This window comes from Miscanthus floridulus, chromosome 18 (assembly GCF_019320115.1).
Source record: "Miscanthus floridulus cultivar M001 chromosome 18, ASM1932011v1, whole genome shotgun sequence".
Lineage (NCBI taxonomy): Eukaryota > Viridiplantae > Streptophyta > Magnoliopsida > Poales > Poaceae > Miscanthus > Miscanthus floridulus.
Window position 1 is genome coordinate 59,512,095 of NC_089597.1, and position 14,893 is coordinate 59,526,987.

General features: G+C 45.1%; 1 protein-coding gene across 1 annotated transcript; it reads right to left on the minus strand.

The window, feature by feature from the left end:
- Window positions 1-4,268: 4,268 nt before the first annotated feature.
- LOC136520975 (very-long-chain 3-oxoacyl-CoA reductase 1-like) lies at window positions 4,269-7,669 on the minus strand. Its single transcript, XM_066514691.1, has 4 exons — window positions 7,239-7,669; window positions 6,887-7,175; window positions 5,568-5,637; window positions 4,269-4,932 (listed from the first exon to the last, which is right to left on the minus strand). Exons 1-4 carry the CDS (start codon window positions 7,567-7,569, stop codon window positions 4,579-4,581), a joined length of 1,044 nt encoding a protein of 347 aa, XP_066370788.1. The 5' UTR covers window positions 7,570-7,669; the 3' UTR covers window positions 4,269-4,578.
- Window positions 7,670-14,893: the final 7,224 nt, after the last annotated feature.

Sequence of the window (14,893 nt, forward strand, 5' to 3'; positions counted from 1 at the left end):
AAGCTTGCAATTACTTTCATATACATTGTGCTTGTATAGTTGCTCTTATAATTAGTTTGTTTGTATAGCTCACTAGTTACCTTCTTGCTTATGTAGCATAGAAGTAGCTTTCTTGCGTGGCTAATTTGGTTTGTGTAACCTTATTAGTCACATTGCTTAGTTTGTGTAGCTAAGTAATTGCGCTCCCTAATTTGGTATCAGTTCCCTTGTTATTGAGCATTGCTAGTAAGCTTAGATAGCTTTGTGTTTTTGCTTACTAGTTTGTATAGGAGCTCCCTTATTGCTTAAAGTACTAGTGGCATAGGTTTGTGTGACTTTGCTTCTAGAATTGATAAGGCGAGCTCTAGCTAGTCTGGCACCTTTGTTGCTTAATTAGTATCTTTGGAAGGTGCTAGAGAACATAGATAGAGGGGTGTAGTCTTGGCTAGACCGATAGTTATAATTCCGCACTTGTTTCGGTTAGCCGACACAATTAATTTTAGAAAGGACCATTCACCCCCCTCTAGTCCGCCATCTCGACCCTACGAAGGGGAAGGGAAAAAGGAAGAGGAAGTGCAAGTGTAGGACCAGGAACAGAATGAATAGAAGGGGCTGAAATAGAAGGAAGAGGAAGAGGAAGAGGAAGAGGAAGAGGAGGAAGGTTGGGTGCATTGTTAGGTATAGATGCATGAATCTGATGTATGGCACTGAACATGTAATATCTCACTATTAGCTACCGCTTTTATTGGACTTGTATGTTGGATGAGGCTTGGTACTGTATGGATACTTTTGCTACACTTTCATTTGATGTGATATTATCTATCTATATTTGCATGCTATGTGGAATCATATATAACAAGTTGTGTAATGATGCTGCCAATTTTTTTTAAAAACAGGGATAAAATCACAATGTATTCAGATAAGTAGGGGTAATTTCGCAAGGGCAAACTTGTCCTTACTGAGCCCATTTGACACCGTTACCTGCTGTTTCTGGAGTAGAAGTAAACTTAAGCTTCGTTTTCAAAAAATAGGAGTAAAATCACAACGATGACAGAAACAAAGGTAAAATTACAATTGGACGTTAAAATAAGAACAACAACGCAATAGCCCCTTTTTAAAATGGTTGGTCAAAGATAGCAATATTTGATTTAGGATAAAGCTAATATGACGTGTAAAAAGGAACGTGTCTGCAGGCTGCGGTTGATGTGTATGTCGCTGGGCCAATCGAACTGCTTGCCCACAATCTCCTACTATTATGTAGACAATTCAGTTATTTATCATGTATTCATCATAATTTCTTAATACATATGAAACAAATCGTTATTTACTCGAAGAGAAATGCTCAGAAAATGAATATGTGATAGTCTTAAGAAACTTTACTCGTGCTGGCCCCGCGCCCTGCCCGGTCGCGCGCCGTGCCTTCCCGTGGTCGTGGCTGCGTTTTTTTTTCACGAAGGAAAAAGCGTCGGGATTATTTTTGTTAGAACCCTATTTCTTTGTTGGCGGCTGGGGTGGCTACCGGTCGGTAGGTAGCAGGTTGGGGTGGCTGGAGGGTGGTTACCAGCTGATTGTGACCGGCTAGTCGGCTAGAGCATGGCTGAGGTGACGGGGGCAGCGGCCGGCGACATGACCATGAGTGGTAGGTGTGATCTACTCCCTCCGTCCACGAAAAAAATGCAATTTTTATTTTCCGAGAAATCAATCAATTTGAGTTTTGACCAAAATTATATAAAAAATGCTAACATTCTTGATGTAAAATTAGTATCATTAGATTAGTCATAAAATATATTTCCATAATAAATTTATTTGAATACATAAATATCAATACTATTTGCTATAAACTTGGTCAAACTTGAGCTACTTTGACCATCACGAATCCTATAATTGCATTATTTTGTGGACGGATGGAGTACATGCGAAGAAAACCAACCTATTGCCAAGAAACCTTCACATGGGACCAATTTGTTATTTTTTGGGGGAGTGAGGTAATGCAACCTATTAGAGGAGGTCACCAAATGTGCCCCTACTTTTTTTAGCAACATGTAAAACTGATTGATCTACCAATTTATTTTTGTTAGGAACTATTGAAATGCTAGGTGTTTCACTCTTCACTCTAAGCGGCCAGCCGATTTTGCCGCCACACTCCTCGCGTCAGAGACGTCGTCAAGGTGGTGCAGCCCAGGATGCCTGCTCCACAAGGAGATGATGCTCTGCCTGACCAACCATACAAGCGCCACATATAGGATGTTGCTTGTTCACCTTTGGTCACTATAAGGGTTTGTTCGATTAATTCCCAATCCAAAGGAATTGGAGGAGATTGAAGAGGACTGAAGGGAATTTTAACTTATAGGAGATCTCAAATCCTCTCCTATCACCTTGGATTGGTGATCTACTAACCGAACAAGCTCTAAGGACATCGCTCCTACTCGTCAATGGATGGGTAGGCCAATCTAGGTCCAAACGGAGAGTTAATTACTGGTGCTTATGAATTATGATTGGTGTATCTTTTACTTCCTCTATTTTTTTTACATATCTTGCACTAGTAGAGAAAATGGGTTGTAGTCCCGGTTGGGAACTGGCTTTAGTCCCGGTTTCCCAACCGGGATTACGAATCCAGGACTAAAGGTCCTGACCTTTAGTCCCGGGTCATATAACCGGGACTAAAGGTCAATCCCCAGGAGAAAAATAAACGAAATTATACGGAGACCTCTCTTGCGATGTGTGAGATTCGAACCCAGGATCTCTTTTCTCGCGCATAAACTCCTTACCAATTCAACTGTACACCACATATGACAGGGTCCTGGACACTTTCCTTTTGAATTGACCTGTGGGGTACCTTTAGTCCCGGGTTGGAGACCTTTAATCCGGGTTGGTGACACCAACCGGGACTAAAATGTCACCCTTTAGTCCCGGTTGGTGTTACCAACCGGGACTAAAGGTTGAAGGACCTTTAGTCCGGGTTGGTAACACCAACCGGGACTAAAGGTGGCTTGCTGCGAAAGCGTGCCAGGACAGTGGCCTTTAGTCCCTGTTGGTAGCTCCAACCGGGACTAATTCTTCCTTTACTCCCGAACGCAAAAAATACTGAGACTAAAGCCCAAAATCAAAGTGGATGAAAGGTCATTTCTCTACTAGTGTTATTAGGATTGTTCTAAGACAAATACTTCTAACTTTGATCATTTAATTAAAAAAATCATATTGTTTTACAGCATAGGGGCTAAGGAGCAAGATAAAAGAAAACACAAACATAGTTTCCAAATGTTTTATGAGTCGCCCCGGCTCAAAGTACAGTATATCTCGTCAGAGTCAGACTCAGAGCTAAAACTCCCGTCCTGCCGCTCTTCTGGCAGACACACAGGCGCATGCAGGGCCAGCAGACCCCATCGGCCATCACAGCTTGGCAGCTTGCTATTGCCGCCCATGAATTTCCACCGTAGGCAATCATAGTCACGATTTCACGAATGATGCGATGCAGCATGTGGCCATCACAGTGCCGGGCTGCTGCCACGCTGCTGCCGACGGCGGTCCGGGCTTCCGGCAACTTTGTTCAAATTGCTTGAGGACACATGACGAGGGGATGAATTCATGTCAAAATTGCGCAGTGGATTCATTCTAGTTTTTGCCCCAGGAAAGGCACAGTAAAAGTCCTCTATTTTTGTTCATTGCTTCGGACCGTTGTGTTAATCCAATGAACCGTCGTTAAAAAAAAGAGATGACTAAAAAAATCCGTCACTTAAACACCCTGTTCGCTTGATCGTTTCTGTGGCTTATAAGCCGGCTGGTGCTGTTTTGTTGTGATAGAAAAACACTGTATCATGACTGATAAGCATGACTGATACGATTAAGCGAACATGATGAAAAAAGTTGGAATTTGGTCGCAACTGTCCGTGACGTTGTAGTTGTTACCAAAAAAATGATGTCTCGGAATAAAAATTCTCTTAAAATGGCGAGGGAAAGAAGACAACCTATATATCCGAAAGGGAGAGCTTCAATAATCCTTTTTGTTTTGAAAAGACCGTGGAGCAGAGCTCTCCAATGTATTCAACTTTTGCCCTGTTCGGCTGGCTGGAAAAACGGCTGATACTGATACTGATTTGTTGTGAGAGAAAAATACTGTTATTTCGCTGAAACGATACGGCTGATAAGTCAAACGAATAGGGCCATTATTTTGGAGATTCGCTTCCACGAGGAGTTGGACATAGGACCTGATGACTGCAACTCAGCTAGAGGCCCATTCGCGGGAGCTTCAATCCTTGTGTTGCTCAGTGGCGAAATTGTTTGAAACCAGATTAGTCTCAACCCTTTATGGTTATTTATTTGCAAATCACTTGCCTTATACGTAACAACATAGTAGTAATATGTAATCACATAACTCGGTGCAGATTTGACAACTTACATCCGACGTCACAAAACAATTATACACACGTACTTCTAATAATAATTATAAGTATGACCATCATGATCATTTGCATGATATTACAATATATATACTGGTATATTACTATATGATGACTGTTTTTTCTTTTAGGGAAACTATAATATGACTGTTGAACTGACAGCTGCAGAGAGCATGCATGCAGATAGGGCTGGCCCAGCTAGCTAGCCACTGATGTTTGGCCCAAGTGCAACAGATGCATTGGCGTTGGGTGGTGTTCCGGCCTGCTCGCCGCGTGGATGGGCGTTGTTGGCGATCACGGCTCGACGACCGCCGCCGCGGAGGACGGCCCTGTGCTGCAGGTGCAGGCGGACCCGGTACCAGTCGTGGACCCAGTCCGGCACGAAGCCGGTGAGGCACCACTGGAGCTTCTGGGCGGCGCCCGGAACACACAGCGGGCCGTTCCCGATCCACCGCGCCGCCGTGCTAGTGTACTCGTCCGCCGTCGCCACGAACCACGGGCGGAGCTTGGCCTTCACGGCGCTCGACAGCATGCGCGTGTGCACGTAGAACGGCACCTGCAACAAATACAGCCATATACGTGCATGCATGAATTCAGGGGCGGACACAGCGCGCGGGGGGGGGGGGGGGGGGGGGGGGGGGGGGGGGGCGCTCAAGGCCTCCTATCCATATCGCAGCAGTAGAACCCCTGTGAAGTCTTTATGAATTTTTAGGCAAAGTTATATAGTGTAGTTGAGCCCTTGTTTAGTTTCACCCCAACTTTCAAAAAGTTGCTACAGTACCTGTCACATCGAATGTTTGCGGCCCATGCATGGATCATTAAATGTAGACGAAAAGAAAAACTAATTGCACAGTTTGGTGGGAAATTGCGAGACGAACGTTTTGAGCCTAATTAGTCCATGTTTGAATACTATTTGCCAAATAAAAACAAACATGCTACAGTAACCCTCAAAATCCAAATTCCTACCACTAAACAAGGGCTGACTCAGATTTAAGATCGGACGGCAGTATTGTTGAGCGCAGAATTAGCCAACTACTTTAGCATCGGAGGTCGATAGTGTGACTGTGCTAGTGGGTGGCTCGTGTGAGTGTGTGCTAGTGTGTAGTCACCGGTCTCGCCAGCTCATGCTAGCTAGCTCAGCTGGAGGTTGAGACCGGCCAGGGCCAGTACGTAGTGTGGATCATTACGGACCTGGTATTGGACGTCGATTCCTTTGCTCTTGTACTCGACGTAAAGGCTTCTGGAGAGCTGAGCGACGTACCTAGATAGGATGAACGTACAACACACATTAAATAAATATTTTAAATATATAAACTTTTACTAGTATCATTTATAATTATTAGTTGTAGTTGTACCATGATCATCAGCATCGCGCTATCAAGTAGTTATTTTTAAGGTTCCTATTCCAACTAGCCATTAATGGATATGTTTATTTAACGTTGACGTGCATGCGCACGCATTGAAGGCACGAAAGATACACAAACAAATTATATTATTTTATTTTGTTCTGCTTTATATTATGTATACGTACGTCTTCAATTTCGCAATGTTTGATTGGTTTATTTACATGCATGCCTAGACAGCATAATATTATTTTATTTACAGAACTGGCTCAAATTTGTACGCATTTATTGGATATAGATAGATCAGGAGCAGAACTCGGGCCAGGGGTGCTCATCGGCGGTGTTCAAATTTCGGCAAAATTTCGCTGAAATTTCATGAATTTCAGTAGTGGCTGAAAAAAATCCAAAATTTTGTACTATACTAATACACGTGCTAGGTAACTCTGGACTCATATTTTATATTATTTATGTTACATATTCTTCTACTCAATAGATGTGTAGTCATAAATTATGCTAATATGTGTTTAGATCTAATTTTTTTTAGAAAAAAACATAATTCATGCATAAGTCTCTAAAACATTTTAGCAAAAATTTCAGCTGAATTTCACGAATTTCAGGGGTGGCCAAGTTTTTTATAGAAAAATTGAAAACTCTGCTCATCGGGTCATCTGACCCGATAAAGTTGTTATATTAGAATCAGTGAACACTCTTCCTATAGTTTTGACCTAGCCTTGGATAGATCCAAGTACTCTAAAGTTGTTAAAACAGAATATATCCGTCTAATAAGGTCATCTGATGTAAAAAAAATTCTTCACTTATATGTCGTTTTCTAGGTATCGGACCAAACAAGTATTATAAAAACCAATTAATAACGTGGAATTTATCAAAGGTTTTAAAACTGTATTTTATAATTTATATCTGAGAAAAGTAATGCCTTTTGTGAAATCATTTCAAAATAGAAGTATATATACTAGTACAAGTCTTCCAAAAAAGCCTAGTCACTTATATTGCTGGTTTCGTACGTGTACCGCTTGTCATGTATAGCTGTAAACGTACAATTAGTTGTTCAAACTTTGATGAGAACTCCGACGCTGCACGCTAGCTTGTTTTAGTAGCATGTAAAATCGTTAGAACGAAAGGAAGCATATATAATGTCACATCTCGTACTTTTTGGTGGAGCTGTAGACGGTGTACAGAGGGAAGGACGGGACGGCCACCGTGGAGCCCGAGCCAACGTTAACGATGGCACCCCTCCGGCGCGCCAGCATCCTCGGCAGCACCGCGGCCGTGACCTCGGTGAGCCCCCACAGGTTCACCCGTATCATCCGCACAAACCGCTCGATGTCCGCCTCGTGCAGGTACACCGCGCCAGGCGTGTTCACCGCCGCGTTGTTCACCAGCATCCCCACGTCCAGCCCCTCGATCGCCTCCCGCAGCCGCCGGATCGCCGCGTCGCCTGCCAGGCATGCAATTCAGACGCCGACGGTGTTGTGTGGATCTCATGCATGCATCGTCTCACCTTCAGGGGCGGCGACGAGGGAGAGGTCTAGAACCACCGTCTTTATCTTCACGGGGTGGAGGGACTTGATGGCGTCGGAGGTCTCCCTGAGGTTGTCGGCGTTGAGGTCGAGGAGGACGAGGTTGAGGCCCCGTCGCGCGAGCTCCATGGCCATGGACCGGCCGAGCCCGGAAGTCGGGCCAGTGACGATGGCCCATGAGCCGTAGCGGTGGAGGTCCTTCGGACGGTGCAGGCACAACACCAGGTAGGCGAGGGGGCGGCCGCAGATGGCGGCGATGTACAGCGCGCCAAGGCACGCTAGTGAGACGAACCAGACAGGCACGTCCTCCATTATCTCTGTTTCTGCTTGTGCTTCTGCTTCTTGCTAGCTCCTGCACTGCAGGGGTACCCAGCAGATGCCACTATATATGACTGTGTAGTGGTGCACTGTCGGCAAGAGGAAGCCATCCATATATAGCACATGCAATATGTGGGTGGCATTTGCACTGTCCGTTTATGTGCCCATATGGTCGACTGTAGCTCGTAGCTACCAGCTCTCCAACTAACTGATAGGGCTAAGCTATTAATTAATTCCTCATTCATACGGGCGGAGAGTACTCTGTTTAACTTTAGAGTAAAATGCATGGTTAGCCCATCAACTTGTCTACTTATATCAATTAGGTCCTCTAACTTTGAATTTTCATTTCTAAGTCCAAAACATTTTTAAGTGGTGCACAAATAGTCTATACTGGTTCGTTTTTGTGTTTATAACAGTCAACTGTATAACCTGGCCGATAACTCGGAGAAGAGGTCATGTGTAGAAAATTAAGCGCGTGTGAGCAGTGGACTGGTCGGTCTTTTTAGCAAAAAAAAAACGACTTGTTTCTTCCTTCGTATTCCCTATAGGGGAGGCCCTCCCTCTCTCCGTCCCCCATGTTCTTCTCACCTATAGGCAACTTGGCGGTGGTGGTGGAGGCAGATCCTTGGCAAGCGACTTCATGTCGTCTGCAGCCAGTGGCGGAGCTCGTCAATTTTCACACCTAGGGCCGCTATCCAAGGACTTATGCATACATGTGAATATTTTAAAAGCCATTTGCATTACTAGCTAATTCTTCTACCAGTTTTGATTGTGCATATACAGAATGCTAGTTTAATGACAGTGGTTGTATAACTGGTTAAGCATATAAGAAAAAAAACATTTCATGTCCTAGTCCTCTTTATTGTGTAATTCTACAACTCTCCAAAAATCCAGAAAAACACAATCATTAATTCATTCGTGGAATTGGCAAATGACAAGTGTCTTGAGGATCCCTGGATCCGAAAATCCAAGTTCCAACTTAAAATGGAGCATGGATTTGGGGTTTGGGATGAAGAATTTACTTGCTACTGTTGGAGTGCTGCCGGCCTGCCTCTTTAGTCTATGGTCTCTATTGCTGTGTGTTGATGTGCTAATTGCACCCTTCTCCAACCAGGAGCGTGATGGCCGTCCACCAGCCCTACTTTGATATGGCGCACAGCTGGCTGCCGAGACCCAACTCCGAAGAGTCCTGCTCGTTATCGGCCCGTGCCTTGCTCCGATTTGATGCGCCCCTTGCTGGTCTAGCCATACGATGGCCTAGGGTTCAAAGCAGGAAATAAATGAAAAGAAAGGCTGCGTCTACTGCACGAGAGTCGACGACTCACGCAAGCGTGACGGCGTGAGCCAGGTGAATAGGCGCTACTACCTTGGGCCTTTTGCCTTGCTGGACTGGTCGGCTAGGAGTCAGACTATATCAAAGCAATGTTGGGCCACCTCAGGGGAGTAACGGGAGCTCTTGGGCCACGGCCCTAGTTGCCCTAGGCCCATATCCGCCCCCGTCTGCAGCAGATTCGGGCAGATCATGTTCCCTTCCCTTGATCATGTGCGCTAAGTGCCACCACCGGTTTAAACTGGTGAGAGGTGGAATTTCGAAGAAACCCTAGAGCACACGGCAAGTTTTCTACTGTTACCCGACGCACATGGTTAATTTGATTTTGGTTTCGTCTTGTGGTTTTTGAATTGCTCAGCTTTGAATTTGGCTTTGATGTGTTCAAACCTGAATTTGGCTGAGCAATGGTGAAGGTTGCCCGTTCTTCTATTAGGAGGAGGCATACATGAAGCACTTAAAAAAGAAAAACATCATACATTTTGAAGGGAGTGGGTAGCTTTCATAGGGTGGGGTTTCGTTTTAGCTGTAACAAGAGAACCATACACTCTTACAATGATAACGAGGAGTATTGGTTGCCTTTTGTCTAATAACCCGCACATCAGAATAATTAAAATCACCCACTGAAGCATTCAAAGGTACTATGAGCGGGACATGAATTGGGTATCTAATTCAAACATAAATCCTAAGCCTCAAATAAAATTACCACTAGGAAAACCATAAACTAGCTAGTCTATGATGTGCACTTCAATTTTTTCTAGTGTGCTCTAACTTACCTTCATCCCAAAGTACTTTTACAACCAAGAGCCAATCCTATCGACTAGCCTATAGCTAATCTAAGAAAATAAAGGTCACACAATCAAATTATAAGCGGATGCAACGAACGCGGTAAGTAAAATGCTACGGATAGAAAGGTCAAACTCCTCGAGATGTGACGATATATGATGTTGCATTGGTTGCTAGCCCCAAGTGCATCTTGGAGCTCCATCGAGGTACACCCCTAGTCAGCATGTCTCTCCTAGTCACGTTGTTCAACCATCCGAAAGGCTAGTGCATAAGTCACGAATTCTCACCACCGACACCCAGCTCTTCCGGTCACCTTGACACCATATACACTATGGAGCTTCTCCACAAGAGGGAAGGGTCTCCTCGTCCCTTATACACTGATAGGACACCGCTCCACATGAAGAATAGAGGGGTCTCCACCTAGGTCACCATGCCTTCAACGTAAGGTCATGGAGACCCCACTCTGGTTGTCCAAGTTACAAGGGCACAATAGCTCAATCTCTGATAAACAAGGCCTAAACAAAGCACTAATTGTGCTTACTATTCCTTTGATTTGATGACTAATCTCACATACGAGGTTCTAGTGTATCTTCTAGTGTGGGAAATTCCTCTAGCTTCTATGGTCACCAACAACCTTGGAAACACAGGTTGGAGGGGAATTCATAGCCCAAGCATGCCTAGTAGTCATTGCTCCAACAGCCATATTTTTTGTGTGCACTAGATGATCCGCCAGAGTATGAAAAATAACACAGGTTCAATGGGTGGTAGTTTCTGAGCTCTGTAACCAAGTTACTAGACATCACCGGATGATATGTTGACCCATGAATTCTATGACCATGTTGCTAGACATCACTTGATGATCCTCCAGGTCACACATCTCATAGTCATAGCTTCGAAGTCCGTTTTCGATGATCTAGCAGTTGTTGAAAATATTGAGAAGTATTCTACAAGATTATCAAAAAATCCCTTCAAAATACTGCATCATATGATCACAAAACATGCCAGATCTTATGCTTGATCATCCACCAGTTCATCCTATGATAATCATACGATGAACTGATGAATTATCCTGTGAACATTAGTAAGGTGGCAGCTTGGTATTTTGGTCGTATCTTTGACTTGTTGGAAAGCTTGTGAAAATATCTACAACTTCAACCTAATATTGTTCTAGTTTGACCAATTATCACTACAAGAAAAAGGGGTATTAACGACAGGATATGTGGTTGTTAAAAGTCTAAAATGTGGCCATTAATAAGTATTAATGACCACTAAAGTGTGGCCATCCATATTTGTTAAAAGCTCTATTGTTAATATAATTGATGACCCCATAATATTTCCCGTCGTTAACTTTTCGATGACTAAATAATATGTCCACTTTGTCACTGTTGATTGGGAATTACATAAAAGAGTGATTGTTCTTAGGCTAATTGAGGTTTCTCATTCCAGTGTTAATATTGTTGAATGTATTATTGTTGTAGTTGAAGAGTATGGTCTAGTTAAAACCATTTTCTTTGTCACTCTAGACAATGCTTCTTCAAATACATCTGCCATGAACATTTTGACATCTATTTTTGCTGGTTACTTGGGTCCTGATCATGATCCTTTTGATCCTCAGACTCATAAATATAGTCTTGTGCATCAATGTTTTGCTTGCCATATCATTAATCTAATTGTGAAATCTGGCTTGAAGAGGTTGAAACATTTCATAGATGATTTTAGAACTATAATTAACTTCTTAAATTCCTCTAATCAATGCACTGCTTTGTTCAAGAACTATAGCATTGCTAAGGCTGTGCGCCCTTGTAAATTTTGTTTGGATATAGATGTTAGATGAAATGCAACATACCTTATGCTAAAGCACCTAATTCCATATAGGAGCATTTTCTCTGTGTTCATTAATTCTCATTATGTCTCACAACTGTTGTCAGAAAATCATTGGTATGTTGTTCAAAAGGTATTGTAGTCCCTAGAACTCTTCTATGACTCCACTGTTGTTCTATCTGGTGTTTATTATCCCACAAGTCCACTAATTCTGCACCACATTCTAGAGATTTCTTTCCATTTGCATTTTTGTGAAAATGATCAAAATCTAAGAAATGTTGTTGTTTCTAAGAAATCTAGATATTGTTTTCCATTTGCATGTTTGTTACTAGCATGATATACCTCTGTTATATTCATATGCATTCATTCTTAAACCTAGGGCTAAGATGAGAGGTTTTCTAATGTTTTGCAATTGCTTGGTGACTGTACTGGTTCTGATTACAAATGATACTTTGCTCTGGTGAAAACTGAATTGTATAAGTTGTTTAACAAATATGAAAAGAAGTTTGGTGCAGCTAGGTCTTAGAGGACTTCACAACCATTGTGGGGGTATTAACCCCTATACCCTTACGGCTAAGCTTGGGTTGGCCCGGATCGATGGGTCCGGTCCACCAAAAGACGACGTGCGGCCCAGCCAACCTGATCGGAGTCCCGCACAAGGAGTCAAGGCGGATTTGGCGATCAAGCAAGATCCTGGTCGGTTAGAATAGGAATCCTTATCCGGCCACATATGGCAATTGTAACTGGCTAGGATTAGTTTCCAGATCTGTAACCCTACCCCCCGGACTATATAAGGCGGGCAGGGGATCCCTCTAAAAAACATCTCTCATTGACATACAGCAATACAAATCAGACGCAGGACGTAGGTATTACGCCTTCTGGGCGGCCGAACCTGGATAAAACCTCGTGTCTGTCTTGCGTCACCGTCTTGTTTGTGGCTTGCTCATCTATCTGCCAACAATCTACTACCTTGGGCATACCCCTAGGTAGACTGCCGACCATATTTCGTCGATAGTGGCACGCCAGGTAGGGGGTGTGCGTACTGCTCTCCAAGCAAACAAGATGGTCATCGTCTCCGGCTCCATGGCTACGCCGAACGGCCTCACATTCACCGTCGGCCAGATCACCTGGACCACCGGCTCCGATGACTTCATCGCCATGACCATGGAGGAGGCGTGGATTCAGTCTGCGCTGACCACTGCTTCACCTGCATCGGCTACGGCTCCGACCATGACGGGTACGGCTCCGACCACGATGGATCTGGCTCCGACCACGCCTACATCATCTTCAGCCACGCCGACAACTCATCGTCCGCTTCCCCGCTACAAAGGGAAGCAGATCGACAACACCAACCTGCTCGACTCCATCGATCGGGTCGGCACCAAACTCGCTAAAACCCTAGCTCTAGTAAGTACGATTCAAAGTCAACCTAACAAGCAGGTAACCGCTCCCCACAACAGATCTACCCAACCAGCTCAGACCAATCATCCTACACGACTTGGTACAGATCTCGTGGTCATATCTACTCCTGAAGGGCGCTCTGCTCGTTGCTAGCCAGCCTCCGCGATGGGTCTCTGGCTCTCCTAGTACGAAGCCTCGACGGAGAACCACCAGGTCCAGCCCTACGGCCTGCGAAATGCTGCCTCCAGCTATGCGTATAACCTACAACACCGCTTGGATTTGTGTTTTATGCACCAACCTCGGCCAAAGCCGCGCAACTTCATCAACATGATCCGCACTAAAGATTATCAAGAAGGATCCGTCCACACAGTCCAAGAGGGCAACTCTAGCTCCTCGTCTGGCATCGCATCTAATGCATCTGTCCACACCGAGCTTCAGCATCACGAAGACGATGGCGCCAAGTACGATCTGGATCTACCAGACCACGCCCTGGGGTTCTCACAATTCCCGTCTTTCCCGCCAAGATGAGGGGATTTGATCCATGTTGTCAGTAATGACGAACCGCCAGTAGTTGGCGAAATAGAGCAAGAAAGGACTGCGCGCGAAGCATGCAATATTGACTGGTTTAATCATCGACAAATCAAAGCCGAAGTAGACCAGGAGGTGCGACGCATAAGGGTCCAGCCACGTGACCTCAACGATGCTTTCGACAAGGTGGGGGACAAACAGGTCTTCAGGACTCCAAGTGCCAATGTAGCCGTCGCCATGGCGACAATGCAACAGCTACCCAACACCCTAGAAACCCAAGCGGTTCGCGATGAAATACAAGCCTATCTGACGGCTGCCATGGCCCAGACCACAGAGATTGTAAATCAAGTCTGAGCTCCATCCGTTTTAGTTGAGTCAAGCCATAGCCGCCAGCTCCCAAGTCGCTCACAGCCACTCAACCCACATGGCTCGCGCAACAACGACCCATCAGACAACCATCAAGGTGGAAATGGTGGCCACGATGGTGGTCAGGATGACAACCACCGCCAGGAGGACAACCGTCGCGACGTCCGGGGCGATAATCGCCGAGACAACCGTGACAATCGCCGCAATAACCACGATCACAGGGCTAATCCAGATGGCAATCGAGATCGCCACGATGGCAATAATGATCTCCACCATTACCTCGGTGGACGCGATCTGCGCGCTCGCATCAACCAGAGAGCCGATGATCAAGCATCCTATGAAAGCTATCGCCGTATGGAGTATGACACTGCCCACGGTCCACTGGGTTTAAAGCAGTTTACTCCACACATTCACCAAGTCATATGGCCCAAGAATTTCAAGCTCGAGAAACTTCAGAAGTACGACGGCAAGGAAAACCCCGAATTATGGGTCATGCTCTACGAAACTACGTGCAGATCAGCCATGGCTGATGAGCATGTCATGTCTAACTACTTCCCAGTCGCTGTTGGCCATGCAGGTCACCAATGGCTAGTCAGCTTGCCGGCGAACTACTTTGATTCTTGGCAGGAGCTTAAACAAGCCTTCATCGACAATTTCATCGCTACTTGTGAACAACCGGGCAACAAGTACGATCTGCAACGGATCCGAGATCAGAAAGATGAGCCACTGCGTGAGTACGTCTGGCGTTTCTTGGAGATGCGTATCAAGGTCCCATCAATCTCCGACAACGAGGCGATCGAGGCTTTCATCACTGGCCTCCGCTTCCACGATGCCCTAAGAGACAAGCTCCTCCGAAAGAGACATAAATCGGTCACAGCGCTCCTAGCCACCGCTAAGAAATATGCAGATGCCGACGACGCTAAGAAGATAATTATTGAAGAAGCAGCAAGGGTTCCACGCTCCGACCACCCCCCACACCGCGACAACTACCGCGGCAACTGTGGTCGGAACGACAATTTTGACCGCTGTAACCAGCGCAACGACTCCCGCGACCACCGCGACCAACGTAATCAGCGGCATAGCCGCCGT